Consider the following 15,960-nt stretch of genomic DNA (forward strand, 5'->3'; position numbering starts at 1 on the left):
TTTGAAAAATGCCAGAAATGTTATGTAAATGCATTAATAAAGTAAAAAAGTTACCTGCTCCTGAACACCAGGGTCTTCCTGTGCCTTACCACCCCCTCAGGCACATGGCCTGGCCTCCAGGGCCTCCAGGGTGAATTTCTGCAAGGCCGGCCACCCCGTGGAGGATAGATGGGGGTCTGCAGCCCACCCCTGGCCTCCGCAGACTGCGGCCTGCCCTCTGCAAGGCCAGGAACCCTAACTATTGTCAGCTGTTTGTATTTCCCTCTGTAATTAAAGAGACAACGAGGGAATTCAAGATACTGAACTGGATCTGAAGACACCTGAGACCCATGTGGTCCCACAGAGCACAGGTGAGGTGGGGGAGGGGCGACTGACCCTGCTTGCTGGACCTGTGGGCTCATCCGGAGAACTGGGGAGAATCCCCTCCTGCTGGGAGGGTGGTTTGACAGCATTCTTTCTCAGCCCTGTTTAGAGGGGGATGTGACTCTGGCCTTGGTGCTCTGCTCTCCGGGGTCCCCACCCTGTCACACTCCCAGAGCCCCCAGGGCCCAAGGCCTGGCTGCCTCCTCTGGGGCCGAGGGTCTCACCCTCCTGATGGACATCCCCTCCAAACGTGAATCAAAACGAATGGCCTCCGAGGGTTATGCTTATAACAAGGTTTTAATAAAATAAAAAGTTCAAGTGCTTCCAATCCCCCAAACTACCCCATTCCAGTGTGGGGGGAGGGCGTCCCCACACCCCATTAGCACCAGGGATAGCACCATGAGAAAGACGAGGTCACACCCGGCCTCCCTGAGACCTGCGGGGTGGTGAGGACGTGTGGACGCCCCCCCCCCACCTCAGACAGTCGTGGAGCTGAGAGCACACTCACTCCCCTCCACAGGGCAGTCTCCAGAAACTGTTGCCCCCATCCCCCAAGTCAGTTCCCCTCCTCCCAAGGCCTGGGCTTCTGGGGAGATGCCAGGGAAGGCCTCCACTCCCTATGGCTTTGCTCCCTGGACAGGAGAAGGTGGCAGGAAAGGGACCGGCTTCTTCAGTCCTGAGGCTGGGGCTGGGGGTGCAGAGGGCAGCAATGGCCAGGGCTCCCTGCTGGGGCTGGGGTGGCTCAGGGGTCAGCAGTCACAAAGGGTCTGGGGTCTGATCCCTGGGAATGCCCAAAGCAACCCCACCTGCAGGTCAGAGCTGTGCTGGGGTCAAGGGTCATCTCCCTCTTAGAGGTCCAGGAGCTCCTTCTGGAAGTCAGTGAGTCCCCCAAGCACTCAGGGCTGGGGGTACGAGGCGGGCACCCTGTCCAGGCCATCACAGCCTCTAACTGTTGACATCCAGGTCGATGGAGCCATGGCTGACCACCAGCCTCAGGCGCTTGGGTGGGGAGAAGGGCGCGAAGGCGAGGGCCTGCTTGGGGATGGAGATGGGGCCTGGGTTCCTGGCAGGGGCGAGGGTGGGGATGGGAGTGGCAGGTGGGGCTGGGACCACGCGGCTCAGGTCCACACGCAACACATAAGGCAGCCCATAACGCCGGGCCCAGCGCCAGTCCTGCTGGGGAGTCCAGCGGGCGCAGGGGGCCTGGTCCAGGGCCACTGCCACCTCGGCCTGCAGGCAACAGTGGGGGCCGCAGCCTCCCCACTGGTGCAGGGAGACGCGAGCAGCACGGAGAAGGGGGAGCATGGGGGCCCGCCGGGGCTGGGGGCGACGGCGTCTCCGGGGACGCACCCAGAGCTGGGGCTGAGGCAGCCACTGGAGCCAGAGGGGTGAGGCATCGGGGCTGGTGCCGCAGGGTGGGGGTCGCAGGGGCTGGCAGGCCGCTGTAGAAGTGGGGGAGAGGGAGAAAGAGTAACCCTGTGAGCAGGCCCTCAGGAAAGTGGGACAGCTTCTGCTCAGACCACCCCCAACCCCCCTGGGATGCCCAGGAGCAGGACAGAGGGCAGACAAGGGTTGAGGACCCAAGGACCCGAGAGCAGCTGATACAGGCTGACAGGATGGGGTCCCTGGCTTTTGCTTACCGCAGAACGGGTCCTGGCGCAGAGGAAACCAGTGGGCACAGGCCCTTGGGGTCAGTCGGCCACCGCCCAACCTTTGCAGCAGCCTCCGCTTGGTCTCCCGGAGCTGGTACTTGTCCAGGGGCCGAGGTGGCAAGGGCTCCCGGGGCCGTAGGCGGAAAGCCCCCTCCCCTTTCCTAAGGGATGTCAGCCTTGACATTGCACTTTCGGGCTCACAGGATATCCACTTCCCTCCAGCCCACCCACTAACAGCCCCGTGCCCACCTCTCGCAGGTGTAGCATTCACAGTGCTCATTCTTTTCACCAAAGAAGCCTTCACCATAGAAGCAGGTTACCTCGTCCCCCGGCTCAATGTCCCGGAGCACCTTCACGCAGGCTGCGTTCCCATCTGCGGGCACAAACTGGGGGCCGGGCCGCTCAGCGCCCTGGCCCACCCGGGCACCCTGGTCCCGAGGGTCCTCCCCTGGGACGGGCAGTGGCCAGGAGCCCCTGGGGGGTGGCAACCCTGCCCAGGGCTGGGAGTTTGCGGTCATGTTGGTCCAGCTGGCTGGAGGCTAGGCTGCGGGCTGGGCGGGTCTGGCCCAGGCTCAGGTATCCATAGGACAGTGGTGGCCACAAGGCAAACAGGGGTGTAAAAAATGCCCCCAAAGTGGTCAAGTGGTCGAGGGAGTATCTCCTGCCCAAGAGGGAAAGAAGAAGACTGGGAGGGGCTGCTGGCCAATGGAGTGAAATGCACTCCAGTCCTGTGCTCTGGTGAGGTCAAGAGGCTGGCCATGGCTGCACAGGTGTCAGCCCTGTGCCTGGATGCTACTACCTGAGTGACCTCACTGAGTGCTCAGACACCGTCACCCCACTCTGTGACTCAGAGCTGCCTGGCCTGTGGGGTATGGTACCGCTGCTCGCTTCTTTCCTGCAGCAGTGCAGCAGCCTCTGTGTGGGGGCGTCTCCAGGGAGGACCCTTCTTGTAGCATCCAGGTCTGCTTGGGCCAGGGCTCACCTTGTGCACTCCCTCTTCCCCCTGACTCTCAGGGGCAGGGTCCTGGAGAGGATCCTTGGGGGACCCAAGGTCTTGGGGTGGAGCCATCCTGGAGAGGGCACCTCGGGGGTGTGCCCTGGGTGGGGTGGTAAGAACACCCAGGAGGTGAGGGGATGAGATGGAGCCCATCCTTCCTTGAGCTCACCCAGCCCTTCCCGTGGTCCCTCTGCAGGATCACGGGACTGCGCTGTCTGGTTTACAGCTGGGAAAACTGTGGTGTATGTAGGTCAACAGGCTTGTGTCCAGGGTCACCCAGAAAATTGTCATGATTCCTAACAGCTACCTTTGAACTCCAGGGGACCGGTGCTTCATGAGACAGCTTCAGGCTGGAGGCCCAGGCTGCCCAAGGAAGGGGACAGCCAGCTTTAGGCAGAAACAGTAGAATCCAACCCTCCCATGCCCAGAAGGCTGGCGGTCTGGGGCAGGACCACATTCTGTGCTGGGTCAAGGGTCACTCCTCGACCTGGGGAGGTGGCTGGAGAGGTGATATTTTTGAGGGCTACCTGGAATCAGAAGGAATCTCAGCATTGTCATCTCAGAGACTGGCTGAGGACAGGCCCAGCATCCAATGAGGCAGGAGCAGAGATTAATTCAGGCGGGCCCTCTGAGCATCCTGGAGCTGTCTGGAAGGGATCTGCAGGGGGCAGATGGAGTCACATGGGAGCAGGGGAGTGATGGTGGTAGAGAGCCCACAAAGGGTTTGGAGCAAGGGATCGAGGGACTGGGGGGGCGGGGTTCAGCGCTGGGAGGTTCAAAAATGATCCCCCTCAGGGCATGGGGTGGGATGGACTGGGACAGAGGGGCAGAAAGCTTGGGAGGAGTTTGGGAGGAGGTCCAGGTAAAAGAAGGGGATCCCAAGGAAGGAGGATTCTGGTGACAGGTAGGTGTGGGGATTGAAAGGCAGGAGTACCCTGGAGCCTTCCTGGTGGGCAAGGGTTGGCATCCAAGGAGCCCAAGGTGACCCTGGGCTGGTGGCTGGTGGTTACGGGTGGGAGGGGGGTAGGGGGGGTGGCTTGCTCCTGCTGGAGAGATCTCACGGTGCTCTCTCCATCTCAGCCCTGATGGAGCACAGTCCTCCGCGCCCCACCCCTCCATCTTCAGAACTGCAGTGTTGGCTCCAGGGCACAGACACCTGGAGGACTTTCCCGAGCCCCCACGGCACACGGGGCAGACATTAAGAAAAAACAGAGGCAACATCATAGCTTTATTTGGTGCTTAGGGACTGGGAGTGGGGAGCTGGGGCCTGGTCTCTGGGAGGAGCCGCGAGCTCAGACCGTCAGATTTTGCCCGCGAAGGTCCCCGACTTTATCTGCTCCGTCCAACGCTGCACCTGGAGTGGGGCGAGAGGGAGGCAGGGACGCAGGCTCAGCTCGGCTGGGCGCCCGCTGTCACCCGGCCCCTCTGATCCGCCCACGCCCCGCGCCCGGCTCACCCAGCCGATGGGGCACAGCGAGTGGTACACGTGGTAGAAATACTCGCAGGGTTGAGCGCTCTTCCCGCGGAGGTTCATCTTCTTCATGCAGCGGTGGTAGTCTGGGGAGCAGGACCAGGTGATGGGTGGGGCCGCGCCTCACGTCCCGCCCACGGCCAGGACACGCCCCTCTCGACCACACCCGCTTCTTTTCACTCCAGGGCAAACCTGGCTTCTTTGCAGGTCTGTCCCTACCACTTCCACCGCAGGCCCTGCCCACCCTGTACCGCCCCACCCACTCCAGACCAGGCCCCGCCCCCTTCCGGCGCACCCTGGTTCTCCTTTCCCCGCCCCTAAGCGACTTGGTCAAGAGACTTCAGAGCAGGCCCCGCCTCTCCAAGATCCGACCCCACCTCTCCAGAATAGGCCCCGCCCACTAACCACCAAGCCTCACCCCTCCTTGATAGGTCCCATGCTCCCTTCCTGGCCAAGCCCCAACTCCCTCTCTACCGCACCCCTCCACAGCCTCGGTCCTGCCCATCCGAGGCCAGTCCCCGCCTTTCCCTCCATCGCCCCTCCCCTCCATGAACAGGCCCCGCCCCCCACACAAGGCCCCGCCCATTCTACTGTGGCTCGCCCCGCCTCCCACCCCAACGGTCTCCACTCCCAAGGCGGCCCTGGGCCCCTCGGTCATCCTCGGGAGTTAGGGTGCGCCCCTTCCTGCCTCCACGTCTCACCCCGCTCCTCCTCCCCTGATCCCGAGGGCTCACCCAGGAAGTTCTGGTAGCAGTTGCGGGTTTGGTTCTGGTTGGGGAAGCGCGGGTCGAAAGGTGGCGTGGGCCATGGCGCCTTGGAGGGCTTCTTGTCTAACATGCACTGAGTCAGCAGCTCCTGCGGGCAGGAGGGTCTCCGTGCCTGATCCCCACCCCCAAACCCAGCCCCAATCCCACCCTCCCTGTCCTCACTCGGCTGATGTCGTCACGTCCCTGTATGCCTGTGGCTCCGTCTGGGGTGCCCGCCGTTTCTGAGTTTCGAGGGTCTCAACGGAGGAAAACCACGACCCCTCGGCCTTATTGGCTGGGGCTCCAGAGTCCCAACCAATGAGAGCCGCTGTGCTGCAGAACACGGACTGGGACTTGCTGCGGAGGTCGGCGTGGACCCCCTCCTCCCCCGCCCCACCCCCCTGCAGCCCCTCACCCCATCCCCGGGCCCCCGTGCGCACACACAGGCACCCAGGCTCGATTTTGCCGAGTCTCAGACTCAGGCTTTTAATCTCTGCAAAGCTGGGCCACCCCACCGGTTCTCCCCAGGCCCACCCCCCACCCCCCAATATATAAATGTATAGATAGCTCTGGCCTCTACCGGAGAGAGAGCTCCCCCCCCCCCCCGCCCGGCCTGTTCAGCACCCTGCTTCCTACAGTGGAGGTGCATGGCGCCTGGGGCCTGCGGGGAAGAGCAAAGAGCACCGGTGGGGTTCCAGCGCCTGGACTCAGTGCCAGGCGTGAGGCGGGTCTGAAGGTGTCAGGAGCTACCGGGCCGCGCTGGACTCCTCTTGTACATTTTAGCTAGCGACTGAGGTTGAGTCCCCGCATCTTGCTACTGAAGCCTGTGGGAACGGTGCTTGCTGGAGAGAGAGCAGTGCACACTCAGTAAAGGCCTGTTGAACCGGCTCCTTCATGCTCCAGGAATCGGCAAGCCCACCGCCTCTAGTCCTCCCCACCCCCGTGTCCCTCCCAGGTTTCTCACCCTGCTGCTCCGCAAATATGAAGCCTGACCCTTCACCCCAACATCCAAATGCACGAATATCTCTTCCTCTTAAGAACTCCTATTTTGACCATGTCCCATACCAGCGGCCTCTCCCCTTTCAGCAAACTACTTGGACAGAGCCAGTCTCGGATTACCCTCCTCGTGTATACGTGTAGTTGGAAAATACACATCACATAAAATTTGCCATTGTGACCATTTTAAAGTGGCATTGCATTCACAACATCCTGCAACCACAACCTTTATCTAGTTCCAGAGCACTTTCGTCACCCCCAAATAAAACCCCATGCCGGTGAAGCAGTCCCTGTCCATTCCCCCATCCCTCCCAGCCCTTGGTAACCACCAACCTCTTTTCCATGTGTATGGGCTTGCCTGTTCTGGACATTTTACATACATGGAGTCATGCACTATATACCTGGCATTTTTGCCTGGCTCCTTTCACGGAATATCATGTTTTTAAGGGTCTGCAGCATGATGAGTCCCTGCTTTCTGTACTCCCTAAGCCTGCCCCATTCAGGCCGTCCTTCCCACCAGGTGCCACCTTCTTGCTGATAACTCCAGAGATCCTTTCTCCCCAAATACCTGGGCCAAGGCGTGAAGATACTCAGTTTTTTCTTTGTCTTCTCCACCTTGTTCACCGAGTCTCTCTTATTCTCAATTTCCAAGAGCTTGGGCACGAGAACTTCCAAGGGTGACCCCATAGTGGCCAGGGGACACTGGCCTGGCATCCCCACGGTCTCCTGAGGTTCTCTGTTGGGCCTTTGGGATACTCTGGCCTCCATCTTTGAGATGGAGTTCAGCAAGATGGGGGATTGGACGTCTTCCCACCTCATTGCAGGCAGAGGAATGGGGGCCTGGGAGACTCTCTCTGTCTTTGGGCTCCGGGGGCCACGCTTGGAGCGGGGGGGCACTTTGAAAGACCTCCTCTGGTCTGAGAGCAGCTTCTCCGCCTCCCTGCCCACCACCGGTGTGCCTTCCAACACGGCAGCCTGGCCGGGGTCAAGGGGCTCCGGGCCCGCCGTTGACCTGGCAGACACCTGGGGGGTCAAGAGCCAGGAGGGCAAACCGACCAATTCTGGTCTCAAGGGCATCTCCTTGGATTTGGCCAGGAGCACCATCTTGGCAAAGGTGAGCTCCTTCACAGAGAAGGGCATTCTGCGCTCCTGTGGGGCTCCCTCCACAGCCAGCTCCTGGGTCTTGACCCACTTCTGCTGCTGCCCCATCACCCTGGGCTTGAAGCCAGGCAAGTCCAGGGATTTCGCCTCCGTCATCCCGTGGACCTTGTCCTCCACCTTGCCCTTGCCCTTCAAGCCATCCTGGGTGATCTCCTGGGCTTTGCTTATCACGACCCCCTTTGTTTCCTTCTGGGTGGTGTCGAAGGGCAGCTCCAAGGACATTTTCTGGGCCCATATCTCTGCAACCTGTGTCTGCCGGGTGCCCACCAGCACCAACGGCTCTGTCTTCCCTTCCGGCTGGCTTCTCTTGAGCACATTCTCATCATGACTTCCCCTCCGCAACGAGCCAAAATTGGCAGGGTCCAGGGTCATCTGGTATCGGGTGGGTGAAGTCAGAACCTTCGGGGATGGGCTAGGTAGGAACAGAGATTTCTGGTTTGGAACAGGACAGGGCATGGCTTTTTGGGGAATCCCTGATACAAGTGGGGTCTTCCAAGACAGGGAAGGTATGGCTGGGGCCTTCTGGGGAATAGCCAACACACATGGGGTCTTCCTGGATGGGCCAGGTATGGCTGGGGATTTCTGGGGAGCAGAAGCTGGAACTGGGCTCATCTGGGGAGCAGAAGGTCCATCTGGGGACTTCTGAGATGGAGCAAGCACAGCTGAGACCTTCTGGTCCTGGTCAAGGATGAATGGGTCCTTCCAAGAGGTGGGAGGGATGGAGGGAGTTTTCTGGGAGGGTGGAGGCCTGGCCTTCTTCTTGTGCCTAGGGACAGAGGAGTAGGGGGCAGGCAGGTAGAAGCTAGGACAGTAGGAGTCCTGGCCAAGGGAGTCGGAGGACAAGGTGCTGGAATCGAGGTTCGACAGGTCTTCCATGTTCTGTTGCATATCCACGTGATCGTAGGAGACCAGCAAGGAAATATCAGGGCTGTTCTCTGACATACAATACGAAGGGGTCTTCACTAAACTGCCAAGGACCACTGCCCCATCAGATTCTGATGAACGAATCTGGAGGAAGTGGAGGAAGATGAGAGGAAGAATGGTCAGGGCCCCGGGGGGCCTCTCAGATACAGACCAGGCCTCCAGTCCCTCCGTCCTCAGCCCCAGGAGCTGGGCTCAGGCCCCCGGTGTATAGCTTGCCTTGGAAGAGGACAGCTTGTGGTTGATGGTGCTGGACACGATGCTGAAGATGGTCCGGATGGTGATGCTGGGCTTCCCTGGGAGGGAAGAAAGCAGCCTGAGCACTAAGGGGAAGGGCCAGAGCTGCAGGGTTCATTCACAGAAGCAGAGGGAGGGGTGTGCTCACCAGAAACTTGGATTTTGGTCTGAGAGCTGTGAAGGCTGAGCTCTGGGTGGGACCTGCAGGCAGAGTATGGTGGGACTTGGCTGGCATCCCCATTGTTCTCCCAACCCCACGGGGGACATAGTCCCAAGCCTACTTTTTCTCTGTGGCTTTCTTCCTAGTGTCAGGATGCTCCAACTGTGACCAGATGAGAGGCACGGAGTCACCCACAGCCTGGGACTTGAATTTGCGCTTCAGGGTCTGGCAGAAGGACGAGGAAGGGAGGGCTGTCTGGAGGCGCAGCCCCTTGGCCCCTGGGCCCCTCACCCAGGGGCCTCCCGGGGCCTGCTCACCTTGGCCTTCCTCTGTTTCTGAGATGTCAGCATCTTATAAGAAAAGGTGGGATCAACAATCATGGCTGAAAAGTGAGGGAGAGACCTGAGTCAGGGTCCCTGATTCTGGGAAGGACAACAGAAAAGGACACTGGTGGGGGCCCCCGACAGGGGGCAGACGGAAGAGTTATGAACACCAGCACTGGAGGCCCCACCCACACATGGCAGAGGAGAAGCTGAGGTGTAGCAACCCCAATGGGTGCCAGAGCCTGCTCACCTGACCGTCTGCAGTGGGACTGGCCCTGTGAATGGAGAAGGAACCGTCAGGAGGGACAACCTCTTCCTGGCTTCCACATCTCCACGAGTACCCAGCCTAAGACTCCAGGACCCAGCCCCTCCTCCCTCAAACCCAGGTGTCTAGGCCCCCAGCCTCGTTCCTGGAGACCTGGGACTTCAGGCTCTTGGTCCTGGCTCCTTTTGAATCTAGAACCATCACTGCCCCCTGGGGTCTGTGTGAGCATGCCCCCACCTGGAGGGTCCAGGTGGAGGCAGGAGGTGCCACCTGGGCCAGGTCCGAGAGGGGCGTTTTCAAGGTCCTGGGGGCCCAGAAGGTGGCGGGCTCTTGGAGCAGGTGGATGAGCCGGATCCAGCGGTCGAACAGAAATGCCACCTCGCTGTCGGGGGCGTTCAGCTCCAGGTAGTAGTAGCGGCCTGTGATCAAGCAAAGCTTCAGGCGCCAGGCAGACAGGTTGTGGACGTAGAGGTGGACCAGGTCCAGCGGGATCATCCTGGTGGAGGCAGGAGACGGAAGAGGTAGAGCAGGAGATGGAGACGGGGGCAGCGGGAACGGAGGGGTGCAGGCACCTGGTGAGGACGAGATTGGAACAGTCCCTGCCCTCGGAGGGCCGAGCAATGAGCAGGAGGTCTGGCAGCACCGGGCCAGGCAGGGAGGCGGCCACACCCATGGTCAGGTGGTTGCTTTTGTGGTGCACATACACGGGGGCCCCTCGGCTGGTCACCTGGGGGACCAGGGAGAAGGGCTGGGACCACTCCTTCCTGTAATGCTTCGCGGCACCCCCAGACCAAGCCCGCACCCCCTGAGTCCCCCGTGGCCCCCCAACCCCCCAGCCCAAGGGGTCTCACTCTGCCCCTCTCTGCCCCAGGGCGCAGGGAGCTGGAAACCTGGACAAAGTTACTCTCGAACATGGGCAGCGGGTGGAGGGGCAGGTATTCGCCCTTCTGGAGGGTCTTCTGCAGCTGGCCCAGAATGGGGACCCACTGCGGGGGGCCTGGCAGTGGGTCCAGGTGCCTGATGTTCCAAAGCCTGTTCATGGTGGCTACATAAAGGGGGCGGGTGTCACCCAGGGCACGGAGTCAGGGACCTGGCACCCTCCAGCCCACTGGCTGTGGCTTCGAGCTCAGCTTCCCCAGGGCTTGGCCATGGCCCTGCCAAGGGTGGTCTCCCTGACCTGGGGGAGGAGCCTTCCGTGGAGGGGCTTTGTGACCTCATCGGATACACGTGGGACTCTTCCTGGGAACTCTCCCGGGGGCCGGGGGCTCCTTTCTCCTCCAGGGATGTGGCCTGGAGTCCTGAGGAGTGGGGGCGAGGAGTGTGAACCAGAAGGCCCCCCCCTAGACTCAAACTGGTGACCAGACAGGGCCCCCTGGGAAGGCCCGTCTGACATGTTGCAAATGGATAGTTAAACAAAGGGTTTCTGACTCAAAGATTTTATTTATTTACAGAGGGGAAGGGAGGGAGAAAGTGACGGAGAGAAACATCAGTGTGTGGTTGCCTCTTGAGCACCCCCTACTGGGGACCTGGCCCACAACCCAGGCATATATGCCTAATCTGGAATTGAACTGGGGACTCTTTGGTTCCCAGGCTGGCACTCAATCTCCACTGAGCCACACCACCCAGGTCGGGTTTCTGACTCTTTTTTTTGGGGGGGGGGGTTCTGACTCTTAAGAGAGAGTTCCAAGTACAGCCACCACTCACAACTGACCCTTCCTTAGACCTTGAGTGAGAACCAAACCCCCATGGAGCCTCAGTTTCCCCATATCAAGTGCATTTGTGTCCGTGGTCACAGCTGCTGTCTACTGAGTTAGAAAGAAAGGAACACACCCTTTGCAATGAGCCAGACTTGTAGCAGAATCACAGCTGTCTCTCCCTAGCTGTGTGACCTTGAGCACCACGCATGACCCCAGCCTCAGTTTCCCTCATTTGATAAGTGGGGTGTAGTGCAGGATCCAGGGGGGCATGTAAGTAAAACCCTACAACCTAAGGCACAGCCCACAGCAGGTGCTCAATGAACAGTCCTTCTTGTCCCTTTCTGAGAGCTTTTTTGTGGGGGGTGGGGTGGGGAAGGGACTGGTATTCTTTCATTTTAAAAAGTGTTTATTATTTTTAACAATGTGTCATGCAAAATACATGGTCACTGTAGAAATTCTGGAGATTACAAGCACAAATAATAAGTCACCCACAATGTCACCCCACACCTTCTACCTGGAGACACTCATTGTCCACATTTTGGTATATTTCCTTCTAGGATTAAAAAAAAAAAACATATATAGAGAGACAGAACGGGGATCGTCCGCGGTCGACAACCTGCCCTTCCTGCGTCTGAAGCAGCCTCTGCAGCTCCCGCTTGGCTGCCTTCCGTCACAGGACACGCTCTGATCTATTTCGCCGTCCCCCGCAGTTGGACATCTAGGTTCTTTCTGATTTGCTGGTGTGAACTCTGCCACTGGGAACAAGCTTCCCCTTCCAGCTTTGCCCTGAGTGAGCACTGTCGGTCACTGGATGGCCTTCTGGAGCTTTCCATTAACTATTTATTGAATGCTTACAAAATGCCAGGTACCAGGTGAGGCCCAGACCCTGCCCCTCAGGGTTCAGAGGCCCAGAGGCCCTGGGAGCCTCCCCTTCATGGCCTTGGTCACTTGGGGTCCCTCCCTCTTCCTTGCCCAGGGCCCCCAACGCCCAGCCCCATGCCATGAGCCCCCATAGAAATAGCCTCTGAGTGGATGTGTATAACAAATTTAATTCCTCCTTCTCACAAAAGGTTTCTCATGTTTTTGTACAAAAACACAGGCCTCCTTCCCCCTCCCTCCCCACCCCCCCCAAAGTAATAGTTTAATAAATAATATATGCTCCTGCTTAGGCCCAGAGGAGTGGGGGCCAGGAAGACACTGCGGCCAGACTTCTCAGAGAGCCAAGAATCCGGGACCCCAGCCCCCTCCCGCTGGGGACCCTGGGTCCTCGTGCCTCCCACCCATCCCCTGAAATAAATAAGTATAAATAAGGCACAGGTGTCCCTGCCCAGGTCTCCTAGGGGGACTATCTCTAACTAGGGGGAGATAATAGGGAGGGGGGTCCTCTGGCTGCCACACCCCCAGTCCCAAAATAAATAAATAAATAAGGTCTGGCGGTGAAGGGCGCCAGTGGCTCTGGGTGGCGGGTCACAGCCGAGTCTTGAGCAGCAGCAAGCCCCGCACCGCCCAGTCCAGCGTCAGGTGCAGCCCTCCGAGGATGGCATGGGCCGCCCGGATGCCTCCCCAGGCTGAGGCTGGAGGGGCCAGGGGGGGCGGCGGCGGGTCTGGGGGCGCCTGGGGCAGGGCCAGGCGAGACATCTGTTGGGAGAGGGCAGAGAGTTAGCAACAGGTCAGGGTTGTAGCTGGGGAGGTGGGGCGGTCCCGGAAGGGGTGTTTGGAGCCTTTGCTGAATCAGGTTGGGGGTGGGGGGTGCATCCAGGCTGCATATTTCCAGAGTGTCTCTGGCCTACGGGATGGGTGCCTGGGTAGGGAGTTCAGAGTGTTGGATACAAAAAATGTGCCTAAAAGGTGAGGGTTTCCAGGGCCATGTCCTAGGGGTGGAGAGTGAGGTCTGTAGGGTCAGGGCTGGGATCCTGGTGCTGGGTGAGGGCTGGGCAAGCCTGGATCTCAGCCTTAGATCTCTAGGACTCATGGGTGAGGGCTGGCTTCTTAAGTGTGGGGTCTGAGAACTGGGAGCCGGAATTTGAGGTCCAGGGTCTTGAGGGGGTCAGGCCCAGGGGTCTTCGGGTCTTAGGTCTGTGACTTTGGAACTCAGGATCTTGGGGTCTCATGGGCTCACAACCAGCATCTGAAGTCTTTGGGAGGCAGGGCTTATAGTTTCAGACCTCAGAGTCTAGGTTCTTGAGCTCCGGGGTTTGCCAAGTCTGGATCTCTGTCATGCTGGGATCTGGAAATCTCCGGGTGTGGAGGTTCAGAGTTTCCAGGCCTCAGGTTGTGGAATGTGCTGTCTTGGGGCCAGGGTCTCTGTGTCACGGGGGAGGGTTTGGACTGTTGAGTCTTAAGACTTCAGAGCGGGAATTTGGGAGTCACAAGATTGTGGGGTCTCTGAGTTTTTGAGGTGAGACTAAGAGTTTCCAGGCAGGATTTTGGAGTCTGGGGCCTCAGGACCACAGGCTCTTGAGGACGCAGGGCAGGGGCTCTAAGCAGGGGTGTCATACCAGGAGCTGCAGCCGGCGCAGCAGCCGGTCCAGCCGGGCCTGCAGGGCCCCCAGCTCTGGCTCCAGGGTCCGCAGGGACGGGCCTCCCGCCCTTCGCAGCCACTGCACGTGCCGCAGGTAGGAGAACAGGTCTGCCCGAAGTCGTGTCAACACGCCCGGGAGCTGGGGGACCACAGGGCATGGGGCTTGTCAGCAGCACCTGGTACGTGTCCCTGCTGTCCCCCAACACCCCCGGACCCCCTCCAAGGCTCAGCTCCCATCTTCACCCCCATCCCTCTTCGCTGCTACTACCTGCAGGGCTCCCAGCGCCCCCGCACTCATGGCCAAGGTGGGCAGGGAGTCCAGGTTGTGGTCTCCGTCGGCTGGGAATTTCTCTCTCTGGGGGGAAAAAGCTATGAGGGTGACCCTGCCCAGCTCTGGGGGTCCCTTCATTCACCAACCGCAGGCCGCAAACTCCTCCCCACCCTCCCCATCTGTGCCACCGTGGAAGCCCAGATACCGCCTGAGTCTCAGTCTCGGTCCAGGTCCCCCGCCCATCCTCTCCAGTCTGTCCTACCAGTTGCGCGGCCAGCTGCCGAGTGTCCGCGAGGAGGGAGCGCGTCAGGAGCACAGCGCTGTCCAGCTCAGCCCGAGGGTCTGGGGAAGCCCTCGGGGGGCCAGGAGGTGGCCCTGGGGCAGCAGCTCTCTCTGGCCACAGGCTCAGCGCGACCAGGACCAGGCAGCAAACACCTGCGGGAGGGAGGCGGCAGAAGGCTCAGGGGGGACTTTTGGTCGGAGAGACGAGGGCTGGGGGTCTCGCATCCTAGGGCGGAGCGCCCAGGGCCGGTTGCTGGCCAGGGCGGGCTTCCCTCTCCCTCTCCGGCTCTGGCTGCCCCGCCCGTCGGAGCAGACGCGGCCCCGGGCGGGTAGACGGGCCGGGCGTCTCCCGTCCGCCCCCGGACGCCGGAATCTGGGCCCCGGGGCGGGGCGTGAGGGGGAGGCACAGGCCAGAACCTGCCCCCTCCCGGGGCCCCGGGAACCCCTGGCCGGACTGAGAGCAGGGGAGGGTGCTCGGGCCTGAGACCCGGAGGCACTAGACCCTCCCGGGAGACGCTCCCGAGGCGGGCTGTGGTGCGTCCGCTGCGGTGCGGGATGCCCCGGCACACCTGGGCTGGAGAGAGGGGCGCCGCAGCGCGGCGCTGGGGCTCTGGCCCCGGCCTCCCGGGCCGCCCATCCCCCCGGGCCCCGCCCTCCGCCTCCCACAGCCAATCAGCGCCCCCCGGGCTGCCCCGCTCCCGCCGCACACCCCCAGCCCGCCCCCCGGGCTGCTCCCGCCGCTGTCTGTCCGTCCGCCGGCATCCGTCTGTCTTCCCCGTTTCTGTCTGCACCCCTGCCTCTCCGTCTCTCCTCCTCCTGGCTCTCACCTCCTTGGACTCCCTGCCTCAGTTTCCCCCGTGCAGCCTCTGTCGGCGTCCCTGGGTGTGTGCGTCTCTCGTCCCTGCTGCCTCCTTGGGCGTCCTGGGCCCTTTGGGGTCACCTCGCTGCATTTGTTTCTCTGTTTCTGTGCGTCCCCACCTCTCGGTGTCCCCGAGTCTCTGTCCCTTCGTCGCTCCCTTTGCCCGTCCTGCTCCAGGTTGCCGGCTTTCCCAGACTCTGCCCTCCTCTCCTCGTCTGCCTCCCCATCGCTCCCTCTCGCTCCTGTCTGGGTGTCCCATTCCGCTGTCTGTCTGCTCCCCACCCTCCCCGCCAAAGGTCCCACCCTCCTCCCTCCCTGCTTCTCCCCCCACCCCATGAACTTGAACCAACTTACTGTTCATGTCCCCACAGGGTAGGGTTCCCCAGGGCAGGGGTCAGGGAGCTGGGGGCCTTTAACCCTTCCCTGTCCTCTGCCGGGGGAGCCCCAGGGGTCAGCTGGGCCTCGGCCTGGGGAGGGGAGGCATGTGCGTTGAGCAGCCAGGGCCTCGGCAGTGAGGGAGTGTGTTCGCCTGGGGGGTTATATAGGGGGCCGGGGCGGGCGGGCGGGGGGCAGGCGGCAGGGGAGGGCGGCCTGACACATCCTGACTCACCCTCCCTGCCTCCCTTTTCCATTCAGACGGAGCCGGCTGCCTCGCAGGGCTCACGCCGCCTCGCTCGGAGGAGGGCACGGAACGAAAAGTTGGAAAAGTTGAAAGGGAAAGGGGGGGGTGGTCGGAGAGGGGCTGGTGAGGTCATTGGCGTCCCCTCCCTCCACCTCCTCGGCCCGGCCGCCGCTGGGGCAGACACAAGTGGCTCAAAAGCTGGGGCCCGGCTGCGGGTGGGGGTCCTGCTGGACCAGGACAGGCAGAGAGATGGGGGGCTGGGGGGAGGCGGTGACGGGTGACTGAGCAACAGGGCGGGCCTGGGGAAACGGAGGCTCTGGGTTGGGGGGAGCCACTCCAAGGGACAGAGAGAGAGGGAGAGAGTTGGAGAAACTGAGGCCCGGCAAGGACGCAAGAGACACAGGGACAGATGGGGC

The 15,960-nt window shown here is 61.2% G+C and overlaps 4 protein-coding genes across 5 annotated transcripts; all 4 read right to left on the reverse strand.

The window, feature by feature from the left end:
• Positions 1-650: 650 nt before the first annotated feature.
• Positions 651-2,533, reverse strand: KMT5C (lysine methyltransferase 5C). The gene is made up of 3 exons (XM_053915874.1): positions 2,265-2,533; positions 2,004-2,176; positions 651-1,805 (listed from the first exon to the last, which is right to left on the reverse strand). The coding sequence occupies exons 1-3, from the start codon at positions 2,531-2,533 to the stop codon at positions 1,309-1,311; spliced, it is 939 nt and encodes a 312-aa protein (XP_053771849.1). The 3' UTR covers positions 651-1,308.
• A 1,721-nt stretch (positions 2,534-4,254) lies between these two features.
• COX6B2 (cytochrome c oxidase subunit 6B2) lies at positions 4,255-5,459 on the reverse strand. The gene is made up of 4 exons (XM_024570088.2): positions 5,413-5,459; positions 5,218-5,338; positions 4,469-4,569; positions 4,255-4,366 (listed from the first exon to the last, which is right to left on the reverse strand). The coding sequence occupies exons 2-4, from the start codon at positions 5,318-5,320 to the stop codon at positions 4,313-4,315; spliced, it is 258 nt and encodes an 85-aa protein (XP_024425856.1). The 5' UTR covers positions 5,321-5,338; positions 5,413-5,459; the 3' UTR covers positions 4,255-4,312.
• A 553-nt stretch (positions 5,460-6,012) lies between these two features.
• GARIN5B (golgi associated RAB2 interactor family member 5B) lies at positions 6,013-10,332 on the reverse strand. The gene is made up of 10 exons (XM_053915875.1): positions 10,183-10,332; positions 9,865-10,019; positions 9,530-9,788; positions 9,278-9,302; positions 9,022-9,086; positions 8,826-8,929; positions 8,693-8,745; positions 8,527-8,603; positions 6,816-8,394; positions 6,013-6,071 (listed from the first exon to the last, which is right to left on the reverse strand). The coding sequence occupies exons 1-10, from the start codon at positions 10,330-10,332 to the stop codon at positions 6,013-6,015; spliced, it is 2,526 nt and encodes an 841-aa protein (XP_053771850.1).
• Positions 10,333-12,186: 1,854 nt separating this feature from the next.
• Positions 12,187-15,435, reverse strand: IL11 (interleukin 11). 2 transcript variants are annotated; one of them, XM_071219931.1, is made up of 4 exons: positions 15,277-15,435; positions 13,779-13,865; positions 13,488-13,649; positions 12,187-12,627 (listed from the first exon to the last, which is right to left on the reverse strand). In XM_071219931.1, exons 2-4 carry the CDS (start codon positions 13,806-13,808, stop codon positions 12,457-12,459), a joined length of 363 nt encoding a protein of 120 aa, XP_071076032.1. In that variant the 5' UTR covers positions 13,809-13,865; positions 15,277-15,435; the 3' UTR covers positions 12,187-12,456. The 2 variants fall into 2 exon arrangements, with proteins under 2 accessions (XP_071076032.1, XP_024426452.2); XM_024570684.3 differs by lacking the exon at positions 15,277-15,435 and adding an exon at positions 14,044-14,303 and having other exon boundaries at positions 12,240-12,627.
• Between the last annotated feature and the right edge of the window lie 525 nt (positions 15,436-15,960).

This window comes from Desmodus rotundus, chromosome 12 (genome assembly GCF_022682495.2).
Source record: "Desmodus rotundus isolate HL8 chromosome 12, HLdesRot8A.1, whole genome shotgun sequence".
NCBI lineage: Eukaryota > Metazoa > Chordata > Mammalia > Chiroptera > Phyllostomidae > Desmodus > Desmodus rotundus.

Bases quoted from the DNA above. Each gene is read 5' to 3' on its own strand.
- IL11 (XM_071219931.1), bottom strand. From the start codon at position 13,808: ATGAGTGCGGGGGCGCTGGGAGCCCTGCAG. The intron at 13,650-13,778 runs GTAGTAGCAGCG...GTGGTCCCCCAG, and splicing joins GGGCGCTGGGAGCCCTGCAG to CTCCCGGGCGTGTTGACACG. The intron at 12,628-13,487 runs GTATGACACCCC...CTCTCCCAACAG, and splicing joins TGCGCCGGCTGCAGCTCCTG to ATGTCTCGCCTGGCCCTGCC.
- COX6B2 (XM_024570088.2), bottom strand. From the start codon at position 5,320: ATGTTAGACAAGAAGCCCTCCAAGGCGCCATGGCCCACGCCACCTTTC. The intron at 4,570-5,217 runs GTGAGCCCTCGG...CCTGCTCCCCAG, and splicing joins CTGCTACCAGAACTTCCTGG to ACTACCACCGCTGCATGAAG. The intron at 4,367-4,468 runs GTGAGCCGGGCG...GCCCCACTCCAG, and splicing joins CGCTGTGCCCCATCGGCTGG to GTGCAGCGTTGGACGGAGCA.
- GARIN5B (XM_053915875.1), bottom strand. From the start codon at position 10,332: ATGAACAGGCTTTGGAACATCAGGCACCTGGACCCACTGCCAGGCCCC. The intron at 9,087-9,277 runs GTGAGCAGGCTC...CTCACTTTTCAG, and splicing joins GTCCCACTGCAGACGGTCAG to CCATGATTGTTGATCCCACC. The intron at 8,395-8,526 runs GCAAGCTATACA...CACTTCCTCCAG, and splicing joins ACAAGCTGTCCTCTTCCAAG to ATTCGTTCATCAGAATCTGA.
- KMT5C (XM_053915874.1), bottom strand. From the start codon at position 2,533: ATGACCGCAAACTCCCAGCCCTGGGCAGGGTTGCCACCCCCCAGGGGC. The intron at 2,177-2,264 runs GTGGGCACGGGG...GACATCCCTTAG, and splicing joins GAATGCTACACCTGCGAGAG to GAAAGGGGAGGGGGCTTTCC. The intron at 1,806-2,003 runs GTAAGCAAAAGC...CCACTTCTACAG, and splicing joins GCGCCAGGACCCGTTCTGCG to CGGCCTGCCAGCCCCTGCGA.